At 52.9% G+C, this 27,632-nt stretch overlaps 1 protein-coding gene across 4 annotated transcripts in view; it reads left to right on the forward strand.

Moving 5' to 3' along the window:
• The window catches only part of Man1c1 (mannosidase alpha class 1C member 1), a 125,217-nt gene that overhangs the window by 90,213 nt on the left and 7,372 nt on the right, over positions 1 to 27,632 (forward strand). For all 4 annotated transcript variants that reach the window (XM_048350545.1, XM_048350546.1, XM_048350547.1 and 1 more), the window contains 6 exons: positions 6,698 to 6,813; positions 10,526 to 10,606; positions 14,943 to 15,037; positions 17,269 to 17,386; positions 21,333 to 21,426; positions 23,405 to 23,520. In XM_048350545.1, coding sequence (XP_048206502.1) covers positions 6,698 to 6,813; positions 10,526 to 10,606; positions 14,943 to 15,037; positions 17,269 to 17,386; positions 21,333 to 21,426; positions 23,405 to 23,520 — 620 coding nt within the window. The remainder of the gene's footprint in view (positions 1 to 6,697; positions 6,814 to 10,525; positions 10,607 to 14,942; positions 15,038 to 17,268; positions 17,387 to 21,332; positions 21,427 to 23,404; positions 23,521 to 27,632) is intronic.

Below are 27,632 nucleotides of genomic sequence, written 5' to 3' on the forward strand. Positions count from 1 at the left end.
ATTCTCCCCTTCTGGGCCAAGAATCTGCCAAGGCTCTGGGCCTGACGAAGCCTGGGTGCAGCTGTCTTGTGTGCTGGCCCTGAGCCTGTGGTGCACACAGTGTGTTGAGCACGTGCTGGGTGCCGGGTGCCGGGTGTGTCTTCTTCATTTCTTCTATTGAGTGCTTGCTGGGCCTGTGGAGGAGTTCCTGCATTCCTCTGAACCCCTTACTACACACTCTCAAAAGAGATTTCTTGTGCCATTTTACTGAGGCCCGGAGAGGCAGAGTTAGTTACCCCAAATCACAAAGCCAGGAAAGGACCAAGACTAAGGGTTGAGCCCGGATCTGTCTCGTTCCAAAGTGCTTTCCTCTACCACAGCTGGTCACAGGGTCTGGACAGTGGCGGCCTCCAGCCCCGGTGACTTTGCAGGCCACCCTGCAGCATTGGGGTCCAGTGTCTACACCTGCCCTTTCTGTGCCTCGATGATAATTTAAAACAAAAGCAGTTCAGAGTCCTTTTTTACAGCCCTGTCAAAAGTCTCAACGCAGGTTTCCAGGTCAGATAGCACCCTCAGTTCCTGTTTAAAAATTAACAAATCAAACATCGACATTTTACAAGTACTGGGCATTTCCAGCAGACTGCTCTGTGAGCCGTGTCTGGCCCCTCATCCCAGTGACCCTCATCCAGCAGTCAGCCGTGGCACACGGCCTCCAGCCAACTGTGCAACAAAATGTATGTGCATCTGTTTGAAAAGGATGAGGGCTGTTAGTTCCAGCAGGGCTCTGACGTCTTGGCTGCCCATTTTGTCCCTTTAAAGAGATTTCCATGATAGCAGGCCTCTAGTCTGCATGTCGTCTTCTCCAAGGCTGAGAGGCCTTGAAGGAAAGTACTTCCGAGACTTGCACTATCCAGTCAGCCCCCACTGGTGCCCATCTTCATAGTGCCTAGCCTGGGCACAGAGCTGGACCCTGGCAGAGTGAGGCCCACCCCCCCCCCCCCCCGTCCCCAGAGCTCACAGGCAAATAAAGGCAGGGCTGTAAGGCGGTGGTGTGCAGAGGTAAGGCCCCGCAGAGCATGGGCATTGGAGGAGGCATGGCCAGGCTTGCCTGGCAGCTCAGGAATGCCTTGGAAGAAGGCTCACCACTGAACAAAGGCCAAGAAGAAGAGAGATGTTTGCCAAGCCATGCCAATCTTTCATACTGCCATAAAAGACTGCCCAAGCCCAGGCAATTCCTAGTGAGCAGAACTGACTCGGCCAACAGTTCTGGAGGCTGTGGAGTCCCAGGCTGAGGCTGTCTTGGTGTGCTATCCCAGGGTGAAAGGTGGACAGGAAATACAAGGCAAGTGCTAGAGTAGGAACTCTGAGCCGTGGCAGAAGGCCTTCCAGACAGAGGGATTGTGTCACTCACCAGGCAGCCCCAGAAGACATGCATGCTGGCTGCTCCTGGGTTGTGGGCAGAGCATCACAACCAGAGCAAGAGCGTTGCATCTGGAAAGGTCTAAGGCCTGGACCACAGCTCGGCACACTGTTCCTGGGATCAGAGTAAAGTAAGGGCTTTTCTTTTCTTTTTGTGGGGGCAGGAGGAGCAGGCAGTATTGGGGGTTTGAACTCACTTCTTCGTAGTGCTCTAGCAGATTGCCAGGTGAGTTTTAAACATAACATTGAGGGCTGGGAATGTGGCTTAGCAATAGAGTGCTTGCCTAGCATGCATGAAGCTCTGGATTCGATTCCTCAGCACCACATACACAGAAAAAGCCAGAAGGGGTGCTGTGGTTCAAGTGGTAGAGTGCTAGCCTTGAGCAAAAGCAGCTCTGGGAGAGTGCCTAGGCCCTGAGTCCAAGCCCCAGGACTGGCAGAAAAATAAAACTAAAATAACAATGATGTGATCAGATCTGATCATCTTTTACTAATCTACCTCTAGTGAGAGCATTCTGCTGAATTCCTGGAAAAGTTCCTAAAATGTCTTAAGGCCAGACACAGTGGCCTACCCCTATACCCCCAACTTCTTGGGAAGCAGAGATCCAGAGCATTGTGGCTCAAGGACAGCCTTGGAAGAAGTTAGCAAGACCCCATCTTCACAGAAAGCTGTGTTTGATAGAGCACATCTATGGTTCCATCCAGTCAGGAGGCATAGATAGGAGGCTTGTGGTATGTGGCTTCCCCCTGTGTTCTGGTAGACTGTCTTGGGCTCCCTCAAAGTGCAGTGGCTGGTCAGCCCATTAGGTAGGAAGGGGAAGCTGCCTGTTTCTCCAGGTCTGCACCTGGAAACCAGCACCTCCTTCCTCTGCTGGTTTTGTTGGTCCAGGGACTTGCCAGATCTACCTAGGAGTGAGGGTAGGCACCATGGGAGGAAATCAAGGTTGCAAGAAGAGCGCCATTGCTGTCAGGTGAGAGACGCCATGGTGGCCATCTTTGAAAAAGCCATCTGCCACACAGCCTCCTTGGTCTTTCTGGAGGCCGAGAAAACATTTGTGTTGTTTCTTTATAGTTAAAAAAAAGTCTCTGTGGATTATATCATTAAATTAAACACAGGCATTAGCATTGACTCTGGGGATGCTGTGGTAATAGGCTATGCCTTGGGTGTTTGTTTTTTTTTTCTTCTAAATGTTCCTCCCAAAGCTGGAATTGCCTTGCCTGACCCATTTCTCTTTGCTAATAAAACATCCCATAAAAACCTCATTGTCATGAACAGGACAGAGTCCCTAGAGGATGCAAACCACAACACGGTGGGCAGGTGACTCCTGAGGAGGCAGTCCTGGGAGGAGGTTGTGGGGGACCAAACAGCCCCCAACAGGAAGCCCCTGACGGGCGGTGATCTGGGCTCGCTTGATCATGGGAGAGATCTCCGTCAGCCGTCACTGGCTCCTGGAGTGGACTTCACCTAGCCCTGGACATGACCACCACCACCACCACTGATGCTTGCTCTGGGGGCTCAGCTTGTTCCGCCTGACAAATTCCTTTTTAATGCTGCTGAGCCGCAGGTGGTAAGTAGGCGCTGAGAATGTGAGTGAGCCACAGCCTCCAAAGCCTGGCTGCTCTCCCCGAGGCAAGGGCTCCATTCCCAGCACGGTGGGCGTCCTGTCTGTGGAGAGCTGCCGTGTTCCAGGTGTGGAGGCTGTGAGAACAGAGGCAGACAGTTGAGCAGAGCCTGTGCCTTGCCTCTGGCCCTAAAGGTCATGAGAAAATACGACAGAACTGCAGGAGTGCCATCACAGCGGAGGGCCACTGAGCCTCCCAGGCCTGGGTCTAATGTGCACCTGGCGTGAGGAAGAGAAGCTGAGGGGAACGGGGCCAGACCACAGGCCCTGGGTGTGGACGGACAGACCGCAAGTTAGAGGGGAAGGACTTGAGCTAGAGAGTGCAGTGGCTGGTATTACTTGCATCTCTATGGAATTCCTCTAGCCACAGGCTGAGGACAAATGGATGGAGTAGGGGAGGAGGTAGAAGCCCTGGAGACAGTCAGGAGGCTCTTGGGATTTGTTGCAGGACTGGTCAGGCCTGAGAAACAGCAGAGGCACATTCTATGGGCATGGCCCCTGGGGGAGGGAGTAGACATGAGCAGGATGGGGCTGGGAGCCGGTTTGGAAGTAGAGCAGAATTGCTCCCAGACATTAAAACAAAAGATGCCCGCAACCCTCCTCGGGAGGGGGAGAGGATGTGGGCAGGGAGTTGGATGTATCTACTTGGTTGTTGGGGACCATGTCATGGTTGGAGATTTAAACCTAGGAGTCAGTTCATGTGCTGGAATCACCAAGGTAGAGGGAGGCCTCAGAGAAGAGGCCAGAGTATGAGGGGACCGGCCCAGTGTGCGGAGGTGGGCAGATGGGAGGAACCTGCAAACAGCGCTGGAAACAGCATTCACAGAGCTAGACAAAAGAGGAAAGGTGCACTGGAGTCCAGGCCCGTGCAGAGCCAGCGCCAGGCCTGGGGCATAAGAGCAGATTTCAGCAGCCTCCTTTGTTCCTCCCTCAGGCAGTTAGCAGCTGTTTGCCAGGCACAAGGTTGGCTCTGATCAAGACCATAATCCCTGCTGGTTTGGACAGAAACAGGACGCAAACAACACTTTCAAGAACGGGGGCGTACCTGTGCTGGAGGCTGAGGGAGGGCCGACTGGCTGGAGAGGAGGGTCATTCACACACAACAGACACTGACGGGACCCCAAAGGCCTTGTGGAAAAGCCGCCCGGAGGACAGGGTGCCAGTCTATTCCAAACAGGGACAGATGTGTGTCAACTGTGTGGACAGCAGGCATGCTCCCTACCTTACCCGACAGATGCAAATGTTGATGGTTAGAGCAGGTGTATAGCTTGGATTGTAAACCGGTTCTAAGTTCTAGCTTACAGGAATTCTTCACTGTCTCCTGCTTCTTTCACAAAGGGGTGTCCTTTGTGGAAAGCACAATTCAGAGCTGAGGCTGCTAGTGTGGGCCCAACCGGAACCCACCCCAGCTCCAGTCTGCCTTTTTGAGGCCTGCTGGTCTTTCACATGTAGGTCCTTGGCCTGTTTACTGCAGGGCACGTGTCTTTCCCCTTGGGAGCTGCCCCAGGCCACCCATAGGGTGGATTGGGGATAGAGCCTCCCCCCTCAGCCTGGCCTCTGGATAACCCCTAGCCTGAATGAAAGGCTCTCCAGTGAGTGCCTTGGTGGATAGCAGCCAACCCAGAGAAGGAGCCCAGAGCAGGGCCAGGACCTTGCCAACAGAGCTCAGCCAGCTGCTTCTCGGCTGTCCACATTGGGTGTCCCCAGAGAGGTCACAGGGCAGTGAGAAGCCTCGGTGCCTCCTGGCCTGGCCCAGGGGTCAGAGGGACTGTGAGGTGATCCCACAGGTGGCCCAGGAAAAGGCCTCACAAATCAGATTCTACAGCCCCTCTACTGGCCTGAACAGACCCGGAGAACAACTGAAGCAAGCATGATGGCAGAACAAGCAGTCAGATTGCAGAGTGTTTGCACCAAGTGTGGAGAAGCCACATGCTCAGCGGGGTCAGCCCCCCAAGGCATCATCTGAGATGTGGGGTAGCAGGACCCCTCCAGGCCCTTAGAACCTCAGGTTTGCAGGTTGCTGGCCCTAGCTGCAGTGCCAGAGCATGGGTAGGCACCAGGCCTGGGCCGGCCTTGGCCTTCCTCCATATATCTGTGACCCTTCAGTGTTCCCTGGCCTTAGCTCATCCAGTCTGACACCTAGAGGGGCTTTCTGGCCTGGGCCTGTGTCTCCTAACAGACCATGAGTGTGGAAGGGGTTGGCATTCTAGAAGTTCACCTTAGCCCTAATTCCTAAGCCAGTGCATAACTGCACCCCCACCCGCACAGCCAACCCTCCCTTCTGGTAATGCTGTCTTTAATCTTAAGCCCAAAGCTGTCTCTTCCTTCCTCTCCTTCTTCCTCTCCCCCTCCTCCTCTCCCAGACTTTGCCCCTTGTCAGACCCTGCCTGGCCATGGCTGGGTTTCAGCATTCTCTGTTTGCAGCACCAACACAAGGGAGCAATTAGACCACTATTGGCTGAGGGGCCGAGATGGGAACACTGGCTGCATGGGGTAGGGTGGAGGGGGTCTCCTCAGCAGCTCTAGCTCTGGGGGGGGGGGGCTGTGACTCAATACCACCCCCAAGGAGGACACTGTGGGGCAGTTACTCTTCCAAAGGCAACCCAGTGGGGTCTCAGCACCTCCATCAGCGGATTCAACCAACCAGAGATGGGAAATAAATTCTCTGTACTGAACATGTCCTGACAACTTTTTTCTTGTTATTGTTCCCTGAACAGTATAACAGCTGCTTACACAGCTTTCACCTTGTACTATGTATTCTAAGTGATCTGAGATGAGGTCAAGTGTAGGGGAAAATCTGTAAGGTCATTTGCAAGTACGACATCATTTTATAGAAGGGAGCGGATGCTTAAGTTAAACATGTGAAGTAGGGGGTCCCCGAAAGATTCTGAGGGACAATGAACTACTATATTCTGATCCCTAAGGAGATTGTTGCTTTCTGTAATCATTAGTTGTAAGGTGTTCATGAGAAGTATGTGGTGCTGAGGAATCGAACCCAGGGCTTCATGCATGCTAGGCAAGCCCTCTACCACCAGGCTACATTCCCAGCCCAAGATTTTATTTTTAAATACCTATAGCCTAGCAGTTAAATATCACCACTGATCCCTGCCCTTCCCATCATGGTGCTGGATATAGTCTTGCTGCAGTTTACAATAAAGAAATCAAATTGCAATTTTTTAACTTAACAGATCCCTAGGGATCGCTCCCATGCAAATAAACACCTGTGTGGAAGGATGGCCATCTGATAGTCCCCCACTGTAGGCTGTGGGGTCTTCTCCAACCTCTTCCACACAGTCTACCGCACTGCAGCAAACATCTCCATGGATAAGTGTTTGTGCCTCTGTTGTTCTCCCAGATTAGTCGTGTGGGGAGTCGTCAAGTGAGAGGACTGGCCCTATGCGGCACACACAGGAAATGGGGTGCCCAGCCAACCCTGGGCTGATTCACTGACCTCAGAGGAGGGTACCCAAGGTCAGGGCAGGGCCTCATCTGGTGCCGTCTCCCTCCCTGCCTTGCAGCCCCCAGGAGGACATGAGATCTTCATGCACTCAGTGGTGGCATTGAAGTCCCCTTGGATCATACCTTGGAGCCTGCTTGGGTATCTGGGATCCCTGGAGAACAGGGATGGGAAAGACAGTAATGAGACCAAGCCACATTTTAGTCCTTTGTGCCTGCAGGTGGCCTCAGTGGGGCAACCATCATTGATTCCCTGGACACGCTGTACCTCATGGAGCTGAAGGAGGAGTTCCAGGAAGCCAAGACCTGGGTGGAAGAGAGCTTCCACCTGAATGTGGTAAGTCAGAGACCATCAGAGGATTAAGACTTGTCAGCACCCAACTCCCGGAGAGATCTTGGAAGCCCAGAGATACCAAGGGTCTTGCCTTTGCCCAAGGCTGCACAGCAGGGCAGTCCCAGAACCAGGGCTGCAATGGAGCCTCCTCCTTACGACCAGACTTGGGATGAGGATATCTCCCCAGCCTGCTGTCCTCCCCTGAGAAGAAAGAGCCTCCCTTTCATTCCTTCCCATTCCATTCCCTTCCATTCACCATTGCTCAACTAGGGCAGATCACTTACACCCAGGATGGCCCCTCTGAGGCAGAATCCATCACAAAACAGCAGCCACCGCAGTGAAGAAGACGTGGCTCAGCCTTCCAGCCATGTCAGCTCCACATGTCTCCTGCTTGGCTCTCTTGAGACTATGTGGTGGGATAGCCCATAGGACCCAGGACCAACCACAGGACCTTTTGGTTCCCATTCTTTTTTTTTTTTTTTTTTTGGGCCAGTCCTGGGCCTTGGACTCAGGGCCTGAGCACTGTCCCTGGCTTCTTCCCGCTCAAGGCTAGCACTCTGCCACTTGAGCCACAGCGCCGCTTCTGGCCGTTTTCTGTATATGTGGTGCTGGGGAATCGAACCTAGGGCCTCGTGTATCCGAGGCAGGCACTCTTGCCACTAGGCTATATCCCCAGCCCCTTGGTTCCCATTCTTGCAGGCATCCTGGTGAGGATTAAGGACCAAGGGCCTGGCTGAGGGGATGCTCAAGTGTTTGAATGGCACAAAAGCCTTGAGGCTCACTCCATAGCTCTCAAAGCCCAGACTAAACAAGGATCTGGCCTGGACTTCTCAGCTTACCAGAGAGGCCACATGTCACCTGTCAATTTGGGGAGTAAGAAGTAGAGACTTCCAGACAGGAAGGAGGAATCACAGCTACGCATGCTGAGAGCTCAGTGCACAAGTGCCAGGTCCTGAGCTGCGGGACCTGAGGCAGCTCTGCAGCCAGCAGTAGTGAAGCCTGTCTTAGCACAGTTGGGAGTGAGGGCCGGAAAGCAGCGAGAGAGCAGTGTCCCCCAGAGGCAGGTCTGAAGAAGGCCTCTGCCTCCCTTGACCTTGGTATTCCTCATGAAGACAGTGTGACCACAGTAAGGCCTGGTTCCTGGGCTTGGTGTGAGGACTACTTGGAGTGTTGTAGAAAACATTTATACTGCTCTGTAAAGCCCAGCACAGGTAATTTCTGTGGTTATCCTGAGGCTGGTTCTGACTTCTGGTGGTAGCATGCATTAAGTCAGGGAAGAGTAGCACCCTCCCACACCTCCTCTGCTGATGGGGGGAGGGAAAGGGCATCTTTGGGGGCCCACTTTGTCCCCTGTGTTCCTCTGGGCACAGATGGAAGCAACTGGGGCTGGTGGTGAAGTAGGACCCCCTACTTCACCACCTATGGCCTAGTGGTAAAGTGCTTGCCTTGTATGGATGAACCCCTGGTTCGATTCCTCAGTGCCACATACATAGAAAAAAGCTGGGGCTGGGAATATGGCCTAGTGGCAAGAGTGCTTGCCTCTTACACATGAAGCTCTCGGTTCAATTCCCCAGCACCGCATATATGGAAAACGGCCAGAAGGGGCGCTGTGGCTCAGGTGGCAGAGTGCTAGCCTTGAGGGGGAAGAAGCCAGGGACAGTGCTCAAGCCCTGAGTCCAAGGCCCAGGACTGGCCAAAAAAAAAAAAGAAAAGAAAAAAGCTGGAAGTGGCGCTGTGGCTCAAGTGGCAGAGTGCTAGCCTTGAGCAAAAAGAAGCCCAAGGACAGTGCTCAGGCCCTGAGTTCAAGCCCCAGGACTGGCAAAAAACAAAACAAACAAAAGAATGGAAGCAGCCATTACCCAGGGGGGCCAGGGAGCCTGGAGATGGTCAGGCAGCCTGGGGCAGGTTAGAGTGTCCCTGGGGGAAAGCAAGGTGGGATCACCTCTTTGAACCTTAGCATTCTCATATGAGAAATGAGGTGACCACCGAGAGCACTGTAAGGCCCTCATACATGTGGCTTCACATACATGTTGATGATGGAAAGTTCTTCCAGGGGAACAGGTGATGGTTGTTGCTCTCAATGAAAGTGTGCCGGGGGAAGTGAGGGAGGTGGCCGGTCCCCCAACCAGTAGTTCTTAACTGTGTCTATCCTGAAGCCCTAGGAATAACCTCAGCAGGGAAAGGCAAGATGTCTTGCTTCAAATCCCAAAGCCAAGTATGCAGCCAGGTGGGATTTTAACCCAAGCCTGATCTTTGCAAGCTGCCTCAACACCCCTGGCCCAACACAAAGACCCTGCAGGTTCCCACACATACACTGCCTGCTCCATTGCCCACAGCCTCCTTTGAGAACCCTCCCTGCCTGTCACTCTGGGGAAGGGACTCTCCGTTACCATGCAAGCCTTGGGGGCTCTCGGGGAAGAGGAGAAGGTGGGCTAGAGGAGGATTTGCTTCCCTTTGGGCTAAACTTCACCAGTAGCTCCCAACACAGGTCCTGTACTTGCTGGAGTGCAGCCAGGTACAGCTGCACCGATCAGACATAGCTGCACGATGGCCTCGAGCCCTAAGAGCTGGAGAAGGAGCCAAGCCCAGTGTTTATTTGGAATGCTGTAAATGTGCAGGAATAACTGCCAAGCAGGTGCTCACCCTTCTCAACTTTTGCTATGAAAACTGAGGCTGGCCTGTCCCACTGAGGGTGTTAAGAGTGGGGCCAAGAAGCCCAATAAACCTATTAGGAAATGGGCAAAAGAGCTAAAGAGAGACTTCACAAGAGAAGATATAAAAATGGCAAAGAAACATATGAGGAAATGCTCAACATCCCTGCTAGTAAAGGAAATGCAAATAAAAACAACACTGAGATACCACCTCACCCCAGTTAGAATGGCCTATACTCTGAACTCAGGAAACAACAAATGCTGGAGGGGCTGTGGGGAAAGAGGAACCCTTCTCCATTGTTGGTGGGAGTGCAAATTAGTACAACCACTTTGGAGAACAGTATGGAGGTTTCTCAAAAAGCTCAATATAGACCTACCCTATGACCCAGCCATACCACTCCTAGGCATCTATCCTAAACAGCAAAATCCAAGATATCAAAAAGGCATTTGTACTTCCATGTTTATCGCGGCACAATTCACAATAGCTAAAATATGGAAACAACCCAGATGCCCCTCCACAGACGAATGGATCCAAAAAATATGGTACTTATACACAATGGAATACTACATAGCGATTAGGAATGGTGAAATACTGTTATTCGCAGGGAAATGGACAGAACTCGAACAAATAATGTTGAGTGAGACAAGCCTAGAACACAGAAAACAAAGGGGCATGATCTCCCTGATATATGACTGTTAAGAAAGGGAGACGGAGAGACAGTATAGACCAAGTCTGTGAATACTGTATATGTTCTTGATACATTGTATATTGCATATATGTCAACCTGACCTAGACAAGGGACAGAAAAACAGGTCGTAAGATATCATAAGAAATGTACACACTGCCCTACTATGTAACTGCACCCTCTTTGCACAACACCTTGTAAAAAAAATTTATGTCCAATTAATAAAAAAAATAAAAAATTAAAAAAAAAAAAGAGTGGGGCCAAGGTGTGTGTTGAGGCGGGGGGGGGGGGGGGTGGCCAGTGGGGCCTGTCTGGAGGTTGTGGCTGGCTCTAGGAACTTACAGGTGTCTTTACCTCCCCTCCGCTTTCTGTCTGCAGAGTGGGGAAGCATCCTTGTTTGAGGTGAACATTCGCTACATTGGGGGACTCCTCTCAGCCTACTACCTGACAGGAGAAGAGGTGAGTTGACCCTTGGAGACGCCAGAACTATCCAGGCTGGAAGGGCCTTAGGAAATATATGGTCCTACCCTCCTTTCACCAATGAAAGAAGAAGGATTCAAGGGGCAGGTGATCTGCCAGAGGCCATCCAAGAGCCCCCACAAGCACGGCAGGCGCCACTGGAAGGCTCTTCCTTGTCTGCTCTCCACTGCTCAGGGCAGCCACCCTGTTGAGCACCTGGCTCCCAGGCAGGTAGTAAGTTCTCCAGGGGCAGCAGCTGCTCCTGCTCTGATCACCGCGCACTGCACCAGCAGACAGCTGCATTGGCTCTGGGCCCCTGCTTTGGGTCCCAGTGGGACAGTGGGGACATCGGGCTGCCACCACTGGTCATAGGCCATACATGTGAGGCCTCGCTGGGACCCCCGCTGGCTCTCATGAGGAAAGCTGAGAAGTGTGGGGACAGGCAAAGAAGAGCCCCCACAGTTGTGTGCCTCATTCTACCTCCTCACCTGCTGCTGGCCTTGGGCCAGTCCTCTTCCCCTGCCTCCTGGCCTCCCGCCTTCTTGGTCATGGAAGTCATGATACATCTTAAACCTAAGAGCTGCTGTGAAATGGAATAGGGGAAAAAAGAGTTGGTCCAGGGCTGCCACTCCAGAGCTCACATTCTCCTCTTTGCCAAAGAATTGTGAATGTCACCGCTCCGCAGAGTGGGAAACCTCTTCATCCCCTTTTCATGAACTCGTGGAACAGCACAGCCCAAGAATCAGGTGGCCTGATTGGCAGAGTCCCCAGAACAAAGACTGTTGATCAATGTGTTTCTCATGACCCAGGGGGCAGCTCTGCCCAGCTCAGCCACTGCCCTGGGTCCTGCTCCTCATCCTTTGCCTGCCAGGAGACAACTCCACCTGCCTACCTCCACCTGGAGCCACAGAGAACCCCTCTCCCCCCTACCCCACCCCCCGACCAGAGGCGTCTCCATCTCCCTTCACCTCCTTCAGCTGCAAGGCTGAAGTCAGGGCTCACAGGCAACAGGCCGCTTTATCTCTCCAGTCACTTCCGGCAACTCTCCATCGAGCATAATCTTCTCAGCAGAGATTACTGCTTGTACCAATTTGTCACCAAAAATTGTAGATGGGAGCCCTTGGCTTCCAGCCACCCAGAGCCTGAATTATATTTGAAAACCACAAGGTTGGAAAGTGATAGAAAGAGCAGAGAATAGGCATTCATGTGCATCACACGCAGTAGCCTGGCCTCCCGGCCAGCAGGAGATGGATGCGGCTGAGGCTTACAGTCATCCTTCAAGTCAGCACTTCCAAAAGTAGCTGGAGGTCTTCCAGTGACCCACAGTCCCTCCATATCTCCCCACCCCATCCCTCCCACCTGCCCTTCTCCAAGGGCGTCTGTGGTTCTGAGCCCTGGACTCCCAGAAGGGACCTCACTCTCACTTATGGTGTGCACCCCCTGGAGGGCAGCTGTGGACAGAGGCCCCAGGAAATTAAGAAATGGTTCAGAAGGACAGGCAGGCTCTGCTTCTGTCCCTGTAGCCTCCATAGTTTTTCACTATCCTTAGGTTCCATACCCTGCCAGACACCTACTGGGGGAGCTCAAACTCCCTTGAGGTGTTACCACCAACCTGCAGATATGGAAACTGAGTCATCTCCTGACCTACTCACTAAGGCACGTGCCCCACCCCGACTCCTGACCCACCAGCCTTTCTATCCCGCGCCTCCATTGTCCTTGCTTGTCACCCAGGCTCAGGCACACCTGACTGAGGCCTCCTCTTCTCCATCCCTGGCCCACATTTAGTGGATGCTTGTCGACTGAGTCTCCCTGCTGTTTCAGTTTCCCATGAATATGTGTGGAAGACTGTGAAAAGAGGCTCCACCCCTGCTGCCGCCACAATCTGTCTTTGCCTCCGAGGAAGGAAACTACAGGAGGAGAAGCAACTTTCAAGAGATGAGCTAACAGGCTGCCCAAGGTGGTGCTGACACAGTACTTCACAGTTTACAGTAAACTTCCTCTCATTTGAGTTCTCAGAACACTCTGTGAGGGAGCTAGGGCTCACAGTACCATTCCATTGTGCAGATGGGGACACTGAGGCTAAGACAGTGCACTCTTACTAAGGCCATGTGACTCCAAGTGGGAGGAGCTGACCTGGGTCCTTGTTAAGCATGGATACTACCACTTGAGCCATGCTTCCAGCCAGTTTTGCTTCCTTGTTTTTTTAAGACATGATCTTCAACTCTTTACTTAGGGGCCAGCCTCATACCACATTCCTCCTAGTTATGCCTCCTGCATAGTTGGTGTTACAGGTGTAAACCACACACACCTAGTTCCTTGAGATGGAAGTGTCACTAACTGCCTGTGCTTTCCTTGAACTATGATTCTCCAGATCTCCACCTCCTGAGGAGCTGGGATTACAGGCATAACTACCACCAGTTCCACTGGGTTGAAAGCCCCCAGGAAATTAGTAAAGCACACTTCTGGATGTCTGTTACAGCTGTTCATAAAGGATGAACTAAGGGAGAAGCATATGCCTTTAATATGAGTAGCACCATCCAATAGGCTAGGGTACCCCCTGTGGAATAAAACAGGGAAGAAAGAGGAAACCTTTAAGTGCAGAGCCTGTTCTGTCTCTGTCTCTGTCTCTTCTCCTCCTTCCTCTCCCCTCTGGGTATCTGGTCCTCTCTACTTCCCTTTCTCTCACCCACTCTGTCTCCTGCCCTCCATGATAGACTGGAACCCCTAAATAAAGCCTTCCTCTCTTGTTGTTTACATCAACTATTGGACGGTCTGATACATTTGGCAACATAGTGAGATCTCTAAATGAAACAAAATTTTTAAAAATAACAACTTGTATAGAAAGTAGAGATGAGCCAAAGGAAGAAAAGTGCCATTGTCTATGAGCTTGCCCCTCCCGAGTGTACATTATTGATATTTTGAGGCATTTTTTCCTTTCCCCATGCATCCACATAGAATTTGTGAAAGTTGAATTATCTTATCTGAAATATTTTTTCTTGGTGCATTATAAACTCTTCCTTTGCACTTCAACATCTCTGTGATTTTAGTGTCTTCAGGGTATTCCATAACATTCATAAGCCCTACTTTAACCACTTCCTGTTGTTTTTAGTATAGTTCTGTTTCCCCCACTATTCTAAGCTATGCTGGAGTAAAACCCATAAAGTGATATCTTTACAACCTCTACTGTTATGTACTCAGAACAGATTTCTTGAAGGAACACTGCTGAGTCAGGAGGTCTTTGGTCCTTTGCAGCAGCTAACCTGGCATTTGGAGAAAGAGAGTCAGAGCCGTGGACGGGTGGGTGGGGGGTTCCCCGGGGCCCCAGCATGGCTCCGTTGCTATGATGTGGTAGCTGAGGACACACCATTTGCCCTTTCCCTTCACTCCCCAGCTCTAAAATAGGTGGCATCAGAGCATCAGGGAAAAAGACTTTCACGCAGGGAAGCTGTTCCCCAGGAGTTAGATGTTTCTGGAGCTTGGGGAGAGGAGAGGTTGCTGCACTATGTAGAACTCTTTACAGTCTGTCCAGACAGTACTGTTTGTTTCCCACATCTTCAAGGTGGGAGTCAACTTCCCATCACTAACAAGAATACCTGAGATAATCAACTTACAAGAAGAAAAAGGTTTATTTTGGCTCATGGTTTTCAGAGGTTTCAGTCCATGTTCACATGGCCTGTTTCATTGGGTCTCTGGTACCACAGCACATTGCGGTAGAGGAGACACTCATGATGGCTAAGAAGCAAAGAGAAATGGGAAGGGACCAGAATCTCAGTATCTCCATCAAGGACATTCCACCATTGACCTGACTTCTTCCTTCCAGTTGGCCCAGAGATTCTGCTACCTCCCAGTCGCCCAATGAGCTAGGGACCAAGCCTTTAGACATAGCCTCTGAGGGCTGTAGCTCTCAGCCTGTAACATTGTGTTCCTGGGGGGTGGGGCAGCACTGACCACTGGTGGCCTGCTCAAAGTCAGCCAGGTCTTCTCTGCTTTCCCCTCATCTTCCCACTGGTCACCTAATCACACTGACAGCCCTTTGTCACGATCTGACCTGGTTGGTGGAGGGAGGGGCGTGATTTACCATGATTATCTGATGGTCATTGCTCCCAACAGCTGTCTGAAGAGAACAATTTACCCTCATTCTACGGATTCTCAGAAATTGAGGTTCCGAGAGATGTGCCACCTAAAGCCACAAAGCCAGTAATTTAAGGGACCAGGATCCCTCCCAAGCTGGCTGCAGGCCTGTCACAACACCCCTTCCACCATGGGCCCTCTGCCACGGTCGGTTGTACCCTGCCCTCAGCAATGGTTGCCCCACTCAGTGCCCCCTTCCTTGCAGGTGTTCCGAATAAAGGCCATCAAGCTTGGAGAGAAGCTCCTGCCTGCCTTCAACACCCCCACAGGAATCCCAAAGGGCATAGTGAACTTCAAAAGGTAGGACCCTTCTCACTCCCCATGTTGGCTGCAGCTGGCCTCCCCGGGCAGTGTCTCGGGAGGAGGCCTGAGCTCTCCCCCACCCCTCAAGCTTTGCTCACCTTTATTGAGCCTATTCCGTACAGATGTGGAAACTGTAGCATGGGGAGAGGACAGTTTGTATTTTAGTAGTCTAAATAAGTTAGTGACCCTCTGAAAAGAGCTGTAGTCAAGGCCTCTCCTGAGCAGGTGTTTTGTCACCAAGCCGGGTTCTCAGGGTTTAGGCCACCTGGTCCCGGTTGGTCCTCTGCAGACATCCCATAGCACAGCCCATCCGGGCGTCCCAACACCGTCCTCCACAGCCCGGGCTCTGGAGCCGTGGGCACATCATCCCCTCCCCAAGGCAAAAGGCCCCCGACTGCTAAGGGGTCATGGGCTCTGGCCCCTTCCCGTTCTTGACATCCTGGAGCTCTCTGGACATCCTCAAGGCTCTGCAGCTTGCTGAATTGGGGAAGTCTGTGGTCGTTCCGTAGTGCCTGGCCCCTGCTCCATCTCCTAGAGTGAGCTCTCCTACGGGCACCCCCGCACACGGGAGTGGCCAATGCCTGGGAGGGAGGCAGGCTGAGCCCTGGTTGGAGCCCTCGCTGTCCTGTGGACTCTGGCTTCACTTCCTCTAATCATGCAAAAAGAGAGCACTAGGCAAGCCCACACCACTGCTACGCACCTCTGTCCTCTGCGGTGGGAACATCCCAAGGTGGTCAACCTGAACCCTCACTGAAGTCCCAGTGGAGGCCACGAGGACCTCGTCAGGATTGACACCTCAGAGCTGGGGCTCTGGTGCTGTTCTGGGTTAGAGGCAGGACCTTGTCAACGCCCCTCCCTCTTCTGTGCCACAGCCCTGGCGGTCTGACTGGCTGTCTTATCTGTGTCCCTCAGAGCAGGGCTTAAAGCCCTTAGTCCCACACGGACTACAGAAGCACTGTATTTTGAAGCTGCCCTGTGCCCGGGTGCAGTGTATGTGTGTGTACATACACATGCTTACTTCTTGGCAAAGCTTCCCCTTCGTTTTCTGGGTAACAGTCTGTTGCTAAAAATGGGAGAGTGGCAGAGATGCATATGGCTTTGCTGCCAAGTCTGCTCTTCAGAGGCCCGCTGGGCACCGGACCCCACACTGCATCCACACCCACCCATCCCCACGTTTCAGCAGTGCTGTCTGTGAGCAGCTACAGACAAAGGGCTGAAGAGACAGGCTGCGACCCTGCTCTGGCACCGCCTGGCGGGGAGGGCTGGCCTGGGAGGCGGAGGCTGAGCCAACCATGACCTGTGACCTGCAAAGACAATGGCAGTGATCAGTCCAAGGAGCTCTGTGGTTGAGTCATCCCCCCCCCAAAAAAAAAAACCCTCTTCTGGATACTGGTCAGGAGGCAGTGTGCAGATGGGGAAACTGATTGGCCTGATATCTGAGGCTAGCCATTACTCAGCCATATGCCTTTGACTTCAGTTCCCCGGGACTGCAGGTGAAAAGTGCAAGTGAAGGCAGCATCCTGTGCAGGCCTGTGTTGATGCAGGGCCCTCTGCCCTCAGCAGGCTTTGGTCCAGGTGCTGCCCTCACTGTGTGGCTGGCAGGGACGTCCGTCTGGCCTGGTTCCGTGTCTGTGGAGGCAGACACACATCTTCATGGCTGTGGGTGCCAGCTGATGTGTCTCCATGCTTCTCCGCTCTCAATCCCAAGCCTTCCAGAGTGGGCAGCCCCAGGGCTGGGCTGTGGTCTCCCCAGAGACTCCAGGCTAGGCTGTTCTATGTGCCCACACCAACAGTGTGGGCAGAGGGAAAGGCAGTGGGTCCCTGCTTTCCATCTGCCCCCTTTGGGCCTGAGACCCAGCACTATCTTCCATTCTATCGTCTGTCCGTCAGAAGGAAGACACAGTGACCCACGGAGCCATTGTACTCCCTGACAGCATTGCCGATGTCATTTGTGTGCCAGGTCTTGAGCCCCAGGTCTTATACACACCACTTACTGATATAAAGAGTACTGTAAGTTAGACAAGCTTGTGTCTACATGACCTTTGTCAAGTCAGGTCACCTCCTCATCAGCAGAATGGGCTGGAAGCTTCTGCAGAGGCGACATGATGGCATCTCCTCCCAGTGCTGCTGTACAGCACCTCTCCCCACCCCCCCAACCCCGGCCAGCAGCCCAGATGCTCCCGTCCTGGGAGCCCTGGCCCGCACGGTGACTGTGTGTCTCTCTTCAGTGGAAGCTGGGGCTGGGCCACTGCGGGCAGCAGCAGCATCCTGGCAGAGTTTGGATCCCTGCACCTGGAATTCCTACACCTTACCGAGCTCTCCGGCAACCAGGTCTTTGCAGAAAAGGTGAGTTTCCCCTGCCCTCCGCAGAGAGCAGAGGGCGGAACATCCTCTGCCTGCCTGTCACTCTCCGAGTTCCCAGAGGTGACTGTCCTCACAGCTCAGCTGAGTCCCGGAGCCCCGGGCCACCACTAATGGCATAAGTGGAGCTTCTGACTGTGCCCCACTCCAGGGGACAGGGAAGGGAAGCCCCCAGTCACCAAGATCGGGATGGGGGTGGCCAGGAAGAGGCAGAGCCTTGCCAGGAAGGTTGTACTGGCATGTACTGGCCTGATGGCAAACCAGGAACTGTGGGATTTGGATGAAGTACAGCTGGAAGCCAGGCACCACCTATGCTGGCAGGCATTGGCTGCTGGTGCACACATCCCCTTTCCAGAGACATTTACCTTTCTCACGTGGCATCTACCAGCTTCTTACTCCCAGATGCCCAACTGGCTTGTGTTGGCAGCAGGCTGGCAAAGTGATTCTTCCCCATAGCAGAGACCACAACTCTTCACTGTCACAGTTCCCACTGTCCAAGGCCACTTGGGTGCTGAGAGGTGGCAGCCAGGCTGGCAGGCAGCCCTGACAGCAGCCCATGCTTTCTGGAAAGCCCTCCAGGAGCACTGAAGCCATGGGCAGTAGCATCCCTTCAAGCCTTCCAGAACCTCCCCAGAACAGACCCCCACAGAGATTAGGGGCTCCTTCTCTCTTCCCTCTGAAACGCCAGCTCCTAGATTAGCAAGGAGACTGGGGGCTGAGGGTTTGCTGGCAGCTCTACCTGGTAGCCCACCATCTCAAAGCATCCAGGCCCAGCTGTGAAAACAGACACGTGTATCTTCATGTACCCTGTACCCCTCTACACCAGGCTGGGACCACTGCTCACTCAGAGAGGTGCCCCCAAGGCTCAGAAAGAACTGCTCAGCCCAGATGGCTGCCTCCCATGACTTACACTACCATGCTCAGCCCTTCCATCAGCCATTTTCTGCCTGTTGAGAGACCCTGTCTCCTGGGACTCCTCTGACAGCTCATGGGAGGAGCTTAATCCTAGGCCTGATTCTCTGACCCCTGGTCTTACACCGCTCCCCTCCCCCCCCCACTTCCACACCCACTGCCCTGGAGTAAGACTCCCTTGGGAGCTCTGACAGCCAGATGAGGAGGCTGAAGTAGCAGCTGCCCCTGCCCGTGCCAGCTGTGTAGCTGGGCACACTGTGGTCGCTGACCCCAGCATCCCAAAGAGCCAGTCTTTCTACTTCCCCATTTTACAGAGGCAGAAACTGAGACTCGGAGAGGCTAAGTACCCTGCCAGGGCCGGCCAGCTGGTAAACCATAAGGCTGGGATTTGGGCCCAGGACTTTCCAGCTTTTTCCACAACAGATTAGTACATCAAGCTGCAGGCTGTTCCTCTGGAGTCCGTCCGTCCGTCTCTGTCCTTCATTTGCATACTCTGACTATTTTCATCCTCCAGTCACGCCTCCCACAGAGGCAATTATTGGCAGTCCACAAATTGACCCAAATTCTGGAAGTGTCCACCCCCTCCAGGGGAGCTAATTTAGCATGCTTCACTGCTCACCACCAGGACAGTTGAGAATAGCTCATGTACAAACACGTTCCTGTCCCTATAATGGGCTCAGCTAACGTGAATGGACATGAAACCCGATATGCCAACACTCGGTGCTGCCCTGGTAAGAAGGTCTAATGGCGGAAAGGCTGCTCTTCCAGCTCCAGACCTGTTACCGAGACGGGACAGTGTGGTCCGACCCTCTCCCGGAGGAACCTGCACTGACTAGGACGTAGTGTCAACTGGGGCAGATACCAGGAGGAGGAAACCTCAATCCCCCCTCACCCTGCACAACCCCAGAGTTGCCAACCAACTGGGTAGCCTCCGTTACATGCTACACTATGGCTACCATCCTGCTCTCCGTGGGACCCAGTGGCTGTTCCGTGTAGGGCAAGGGGGTCATATAAACTTGACAAATGTCCTGGTTCTGCCACTTGAGAACCAGCTGGTCATTAGCAAGTTGCCAACCTGTTTAGGTTGGAGTTGCTGCGATGCTGAGCTGACAGTACCTGACAGCCATGAGAACCGGGGGTGGGGTATAGTGGGGCTGGAGATGCCCATGACTGTGCTGACACTGTTACACTATTAACTGAAACGCTGGACATGAGGGTATTCTCCCCTGAACTGACTCCAAAGGGGTTGCATAAATGAACATGATTTCTGATTGAACTATGTAAAGTCACCAATGCAGAGAACACCGAAGACCTGTATCAGCAGCTTCCAAGGATACAGAACATTGATGCTAACTAGAGTCACCATGTTTTAACAGTAGATCTCCTGAACTTCTCCCATCTGAAATTTGTGTCCTTAAACCAACACTCCCAACCCCCATGACTTTAAAAAGATCCTTTTGGGTTCTTTTTTTTTTGGCCAGTCCTGGGCCTTGGACTCAGGGCCTGAGCACTGTCCCTGGCTTCTTCCCGCTCAAGGCTAGCACTCCGCCACTTGAGCCACAGCGCCGCTTCTGGCCGTTTTTCTGTATATGTGGTGCTGGGGAATCGAACCTAGGGCCTCGTGTATCCGAGGCAGGCACTCTTGCCACTAGGCTATCTCCCCAGCCCCTCTTTTGGGTTCTTTAAAAAAAAAAATTAGGGCTGGGGATATGGCCTAGTGGCAAGAGCTCTTGCCTCCTACACATGAAGCTCTCAGTTCGATTCCCCAGCACCACATATATGGAAAACGGCCAGCAGGGGCGCTGTGGCTCAGGTGGCAGAGTGCTAGCCTTGAGCAGGAAGAAGCCAGGGACAGTGCTCAGGCCCTGAGTCCAAGGCCCAGGACTGGCAAAAAAAAAATACTATTGGCAGTACTGTGGTTTGAATCAGGGCTTTGCACTTGCAAAGCAGGTACTGTACAACTTGCCACGCCTCCAGCCCTTTTTCTTCTACCCTCAGCTTCCTATGTCCCTGGGACCACAGACACACGCTACTAGGCCCAGTTTATTGATTGAGATGGTTGTCTTACTTTTTGCCCCAGTTGGTCTTGCATTGCAATGCCTCCTGCTCTTTGCCTCCTAAGTGGTTAGGTTCCAGGTATGTGCCACAGTACCCAGCTGGAATGTCCTTTTTTTTAAGGGCTAATATTTTATTGTATGCAGATACATCATTTGTCCATCGATGGACACTTAGGTTGATTGCATGTCCTAGCGTTGAGAGCAGTGCTTCAGTAAACAACAAGCAGCTGTCTCTCCCACTGTCTCTTGTTTCCTTTTATGGACTCAGCAGTGGAATTTCTGGATTTGAACATGTGAATGTACTAGGGGTAACAATGCCCAAAAGAAATCTACTCACTACCTGACTCACTGTAACCCCTCTGTACATAGCCTTTATAATAACAATAAAAAATAAAATTGTAAAGAAAGGGAAAATTTACTGCTGGGCACCAGTGGCTCACACCTACAATCCTAACTGCTCAGGAAGTAGAAATCTAGAGGACTCTATTTAAAAGCCATATCCATGAGACTCCATCTCCAAAATAACCAACAAAGAGCTGGCATGGCTCAAGTGGTAGAAGGCCAGGCAGGCAAGCAAGCCAAGTGAGCTCAAAGCATTGAGTTCACACCCTAGTGCCGCAAAGGTGCTGGGGGAGGGGGAATTATTTAATGCTTTCAAATAAACTAAATCCTCACCGCCACCAGAAAGAATGATTCCCCAAAGCATCCTACAGCAGGGTGAGGCAGGTGGCAGGCAGGGCAGCCAGTGGAGGGGTGGGTTAGCCCCGTGACTGTGCCAGCCACATTTTGCATGTGGGCACAGGGGCAGGGCTGCCCTCCCCACTCAGGGGAGGGAGCCTGAAATTCACTCACAGCTCTCTCTCTGCCCGGGTGGAATGGTTTGCTGTGTGCACCTGACCCCTGGTGGGTGGCCCATCTATGGCTTGTTCAGGAGAGTGCAGCGTCTCCTATATCTCTTGAAGGTCAGGAACATCCGGAAAGTCCTGAGGAAAATCGACAAACCCTTCGGCCTCTACCCCAACTTCCTCAGCCCTGTGAGTGGGAGCTGGGTACAACGTGAGTATCGACAGCACTGCCCCTTGTCCCCTGGGTTCCCAGTCAGGTTTTCTGGGCCTGGACATCTGTACCCAGCCAGGCACTGGCACCTGCCCCCGGACACTCCCTGCCTCCAAGGCCTCTGAGACCTCTTCTTTGTCTCTGGTGCTGTTGTAGCGGGCATGACCATGACTGTTATCACAGCCCTGCCCTGTGCTGCCCTCCACGCACCCCTGTCCCACCCCTTCAGCCTCTCCTGCTCTCCCCCAAACTCAAAGCACAGTGCCAGGTAAGTTGTCTGCTCTGGAAGTGTCTTCAGAGGGGCCCCTCCTCCCCTCCCAGCCCCCTTCCTAAGCTCTCCACTCTCCGCTCTGATTTTTAGGAAGGTTTTTAAACAGGGCCTGACCATATGAGAGGAAAAACTCCTTAATCACCCCTGCGTAGTCAGGGCCCTGCTGTGAGACCGGTCGGTCACCTGTGGAGTGGCAGGCCCCGTCCCGCCTCAGCACTCACAGACCAGGCTGAGGGAGCACTGTGGTGTGATTCCGAGAGCCCCCCCGACCCCTGCGGGGCACTCACTGGGCCTCTGCCTCCACGTAGAGAGAATTCTCACGAAGAGCGCACAGTCTAGGGGGAGCTGCTGGCCCAGAGACAGCGCCTCTGCCAACACTCGGGGCAGCCAGGTGCCGTGGCAGTGAGGATCGCTGCCCCGCACAGGGCACTGGCCACTGCTGACTTCACCAAGTCCCTGTGGCCTCTGTGATCTGGCTGTGAGCGGGGACACAAGCTCACCTAGACCCAGGGCAGGGGCGGGGACAGACCAAGCCAGGATCAGCACGAGCTGGCCACGGGTGAGAAAGCAAGCACCCAGTGAAGGCTGAGCCAGGGCGCTTGAGTGGCAGAGAGAAGAGAGTCAGGAGAATGGGGAGGACAATGTCTTCGGCTCCCAAGCCCGTGGCTCCCTGCTTCCAGAGTGGCGGGAGCTGTCAGGGCTCCAGGGCTGACCCACTTTAATGTCTAGCCTCACCTCGTCCCCTGCAGACCTGCAGGATGGAAATGCCAGGCTACGAGTCACAAATGGAGAGGGGCACCAGAGCCCTTGGGCTCTTTCTTGTCTGCCTGTCTCTTCTCCCGGGGCACCTGTCTGTGCCCCTGTTGCTTGGCACTCTCTCCACACTCGCCCTGCCTTTGTGCATCTTTGTGGTCACCCTATATGCAGACAGGGAGGGCTCCTCCACACTTGGTGTGGTGGCCATGGGCAAACTATGCAGGCTCCCACTGGTTTTCCACCCGACGGAGTAATAATCAGCAATCAGCTTTTGGCTATGGCCCAATTCATGGCAGCTGGGGACATACTCTACACCCCGCCCCTGTCTCGCCTCCCCTTCTTTCCAGAGGTGTTGAGAATGCTCTGCTCACCCCACCTCGGCCCACCCAGGCCCCTTCCTCTCTGAGTCCTTTGTGAAGTCTGTACAATGCCTTTAGGCTTTCCCTGGCTCCCCGGCTCACTCCGGCAGCATTGCTGGCGCAGGAGAGGGTCTTTAGGCTCACCTCACCGTGAACCCCTTAATTTGGATTTGCTCAATCTAAACCCAATCATTCCTGAGCTCTGCACGTGAGGGTCTATGGTAAGTTGGGCTCTTACTCCTCCTTAATCTGCCCTTTCCTGATGCAGCCCAGTGTTTAGTTAATTACTGTGTTTGTCACGAGACAATAAAGTCTTGAACCTCCCTGCCACCGGATTATCTTTCTGAAGAAGCACAACTCATTGACAGCTAATAAATAACCAGAGCCTGTGTCAGCCTGCCTAGGACCCTGAGCCCCCACACTTGGGCATATCGCAGACTGTGTGTCTTCTTGGCCCCCATTTGGGGTCCAGTGGTAGCTGATTAGATGCCAGTTCCACCCATGCCCAGCTCTGGACCGTGAGCCGCCCCCGCTGTTGGTCTCGCGCAGCCAGTGGCAGGTGGAATAACACTCTCGTCCTCTTCTCTCATAGACCACGTCTCGATTGGAGGACTTGGGGACAGTTTTTATGAATATTTGATCAAATCCTGGCTGATGTCTGCCAAGACAGATATGGAAGCTAAAAATATGTACTACGAAGCCTTGGAGGTAAGGCAAGTGCTGGGTTCTTTACGGGCCAGTGGACATTTAGCCAGGGGCCCTCACACAGGCCCCCAGGGGCTGGAGGCAGGAGCCAGATGGCAGAAACCTACTCAGCCCTCTCTGGGGTAGGCTAAGGAGGAGTGACAAGGAGAACCCCCCCTGCCAGCTCCATCCAAGCTGCACTTTGCGCTATGTCCGAGTTAAAGGAGTTTAAGTCATTTGTCCAAGGTCTCACAAGAAGTGACAGTCTGCCTGATTCAGAAAACACAGTTCAGACTCTTTCCTATAGTGTGTAAGCTTCACTTAATGTCCCAGAACCAGCATGCTGATGGGCTGTAGACTGGGGGCCCCTCAGCCGTCTTTCTGCCAGCGCTAGAGGTGACATGGTTAGCAGCCAGACTGGCCAGCTGGGTGTGTGGACCATTTACTTCTTCTCCCTATGGGGATGGAAGCCAAAGCCTACAGAAGGGAAGGCACTTGCTGAAGGCCACACAGCACTGGCTCCACTGTGGTTTGCCCACAAGCCCGGAATCAGTACACCTAGAGTGTGGTATAGAGATGATAAGCTGAAATGATTTCCCCCCAAAGAGAGGGAGCCTTCAGGATAGAGGGGGGAGTCGGCCTGAACTATTGGGATGAGGATTAGGAAATCCGTGGCCCAATTAATGGCCAGGTTCTGAACCTATTTTTTTCCATAATGTTAGTTGCCACCACCATAGTCTAAACTGCCACCTCATCTTCTGTAAACTAGGCTCCTTGCCTCCCTCCTTCCCTGCTCTAAGTCAGTTCTCTACAGAGCAGACAGAGAGCTAGAAATGTATGCCCTCTTCTTACCAGCTCCCCTTAGTAGCTCAGTACTCCAGGCCCATTTCCTAGAGCCCTGCTGATCACCATGGCTTTCCTTCCTCATCCTTTCCTCCCTGCTTCCCCAGACACCGCAGGGATACCTAAGGACTCTTACATTTGCTGTCTTCTTTACACAGAATATCATTCAAATAGCTATACCTCAATGTACCAGTCAACACAAATTCTGCTGAAATTTCTGATATCTCTGAACATGCCCAAGCTTATTCTCTTCTTTACCTGTAACAGTATCTGAAGTTATCATGTGCATATATTTACCTACTTGACCATCTTCGGTCTTTCCCTAGGTACACAATGTAAGTTATCTAAAATCTCCTTGTTCACTTTGTGTGCCAATCTCCTTTGGCACAAGAGGCCCAAAGAAACTATTATATAAACAAAAGAATGCACGAGTGCTAAATGGATGGATCAAGGGAGAATATGTGAAGGGAAATGATGGATAGGTGGACAGATAGATGGGTGGGTGGGTGAATGAATGGGTTTTGAGGGGATATGTGGACAGGTGGATGGATTGAACAGTTAGATGGATGCATGCGTGGATGGATGTTAGAGGGATGGATATATGAGTGAAAGGGTTGGATGGATATACGAAATGGATAGGTAGATGGATATGAACAGCTGAATAAATAGATGGATACGTGTTAGGTGGATGGATGGATGGATGAGTGGATGGATGATGGATAGATATATGAGATAGATAAGTGATTAAGTAGATGGGTAGGTGTGTGATGGATGCATACATGGAGGGATGTGTGGATGCAACTAGGTAGATGAATTGGATGATGCCTGGATGCATGGAGAGATAGATGGTGGGTGGATGGATTTGAGTGGGTAAATGGATGAACAGATGATGCCTAGATGCATAGATGGATGGACAGATAGACAGGTGGTTGGATGAGTGAATGCGAACAGTGAGGCACATGGATGGATGCCTGGATATGTGGGTGATCTCTAGGTGCACTTCGGTGGCATGAATTTGGCAGGCATGGCAGTGCTTACAGAATCAGACTTGCAGAGCTGTGACCTGTGGCTGGGGACTGAGCTTTCCCTGCCCCTCTCCCAGCGCAAGGCCTGAGTGGTGCACACTGACAGGGACTCTGGCGCCAGCCTGGTCTGTCTCAACCCTGTCTGCCACTGGCTTTGGCTGCGCTCAGACCATGGCCAGCGTCCCCTGTTGGAGGATTAGCCCCAGCTCTGTCCTGTGCTTTTTGCAGAGAAAATATGCAGTTAACGAGTAACACTGGTATTTCTCCCCTCAGGCACCCTGTAGTTGAGGCTTCAAGGGAAGAAGTGGCCATGAATTATTTAGTGGACTGAACAAGAGAGAGCTAGGCTGGGCTCCCAGTAAAGAGCCCGGAGCCTCTTTGACCCTGGGTAAAGGCTAGGCCTCGGGCAAGTCTGAGGCTTTGAAGAATATTCTGGTGGTTCTCAACCTTGTCAGCATATTAAAACCACCTGGCATACTGTCAAATCCCATGTCCTAGATGTACTTCTTGACCAATTACACCAGGTGGGCCCAGTGGCAGCATTTTAAATCTCCCCGGGGATCCCAGTGTGCCGCCACAGTCTGAAAACAGCAGGCTGGACTGGTGTCCAGGTGCTAGGCCAGTGTGAGAGATTCAGACGGGCAGCCAGCTGGGCGCCACAGGGAGGGGGCGTCAAGGCCAGGGCAGTTCCGGCCACTGCGGCCTCCTCTGGGTGCATACACTTACCTGCTGTTTCTTAGCTCCATCGCTCAGACAATGAAACAGGCTCACAAAGTCACAAAAGCAGTCCCTCAGGAGGGGCTCTGGTGAGCTTCTTCAGGGAGGCAGTGGAAGGAGCAGGTTAGGGCCACATGCCAACCTTCAGTTCTCATTTAGATGGGAATAAAGTGAGTGTTCACAAAATAGACATGCCCTGCCGGAAGCCTGCTGGTTCTCAAGCCCAGGCTTCCCCGCTCAGCACTTGATACTGCTTCACTATAATTTAAGCTTTTCCTGTTGCTGCCTGTTTTGCTCAGGGCTTTAGGAAAGCCCTGGCCTGGTTGGTTTGTTATCATCACATCTGCTCATCTTGATTATGTCTTCATAGAGACACAGGTCTACAGTTTCCTCTTTACTTAGCTTGGAGCTGACCCCAGATGGAAATAACCTTCAGGAGCCGGTCTGGAAGGTGCAGCTCCAGCCCTCGTACGTGGCATCCGGGCTGTTACCCCAGATGTCTGTTGTCACTTCCCAATCAGTGGCAGCGGGCTCCTCGATCCTGGGCATTTCTGATAGGCTCCTCCCCTGCACTAATGCGCAGCCAAGCAGGACAGCTGCCAGGACTGTGCTGTGCCCTGGAGCCAGGGCCTGGCCCAGAGCAGCCCAGCTCGGCAGCTGGTGGCTCTCCAGGCCTCCTCAGCATGACCCCGGTATGGAGCAGGTGCCTGGCATGTCACATAAGCCACATTCCCCATCTGCCACTCAGCAGGGGCCCCAAAGTCAGCCCCCCAACCCCCGATCCCAACAGGAAAGGGAGCAAAAGAAATGGTCCAGGAGGGACGCCTGCCTGGGCATCTTCCACCAGGCCTCAGCTGGAGTCTCTGCCCGGGCTGCTGCGTCTCGTGGCACCGAGTCAGCCCCGGGGGACACAACAGCACTGGGGAACCTGGTCCAAGGGAGCGCAGCACTGGGTGCCAAGAGTAATAGTAAGAGGGGCGGCCTCTCCCAGGATGGTGTTCTGGAGACGGCCGCAAGGCCAAGGCAGTAACCTCTGGCTGGGACTCCACATGCTGCCCAAGAAGCAAAAATGGGAAGTTCTCTGACCTCACTCTGCAAAGCAAGGCTCTCCCACACTTTGTCTCATTCTTCAGTGTGTCCACTCAAAGTGCAGATTAGATGGCAATTCCCACGCGTTTAATGTTGTCAGGGCTCCACCCACATGTGGGACTCCGAGCCCAGGACCAGACCTTGCACTATGCATCTGTGTCCTCAACTCCTGGCTTAATGCTGGTCAGCGCAGGGACTATCCAAAGAGGGCAGGGGTGGGGCATGAGAAGGAGGATCGAGTATAGACGAAGAGGCCTCCTCGTAGCCAGCATTTGCTAGAAATGCCAGCTCTGCAGACATAACCTATTTAGTTCCCACAGTACTTACTGCAAAGCGGTAAATATTCTTACCTCTATCTGATACACAAGGAAACTGAGGCACAGAGAGGGTGGTTTACCTAGCCTGTACCACATAGTGGTAGAGGAGAGATTTGAAAGGATGGAATCTGAGCCCAGGAGCCAA

Source organism: Perognathus longimembris, chromosome 7 (assembly GCF_023159225.1).
Source record: "Perognathus longimembris pacificus isolate PPM17 chromosome 7, ASM2315922v1, whole genome shotgun sequence".
Lineage (NCBI taxonomy): Eukaryota > Metazoa > Chordata > Mammalia > Rodentia > Heteromyidae > Perognathus > Perognathus longimembris.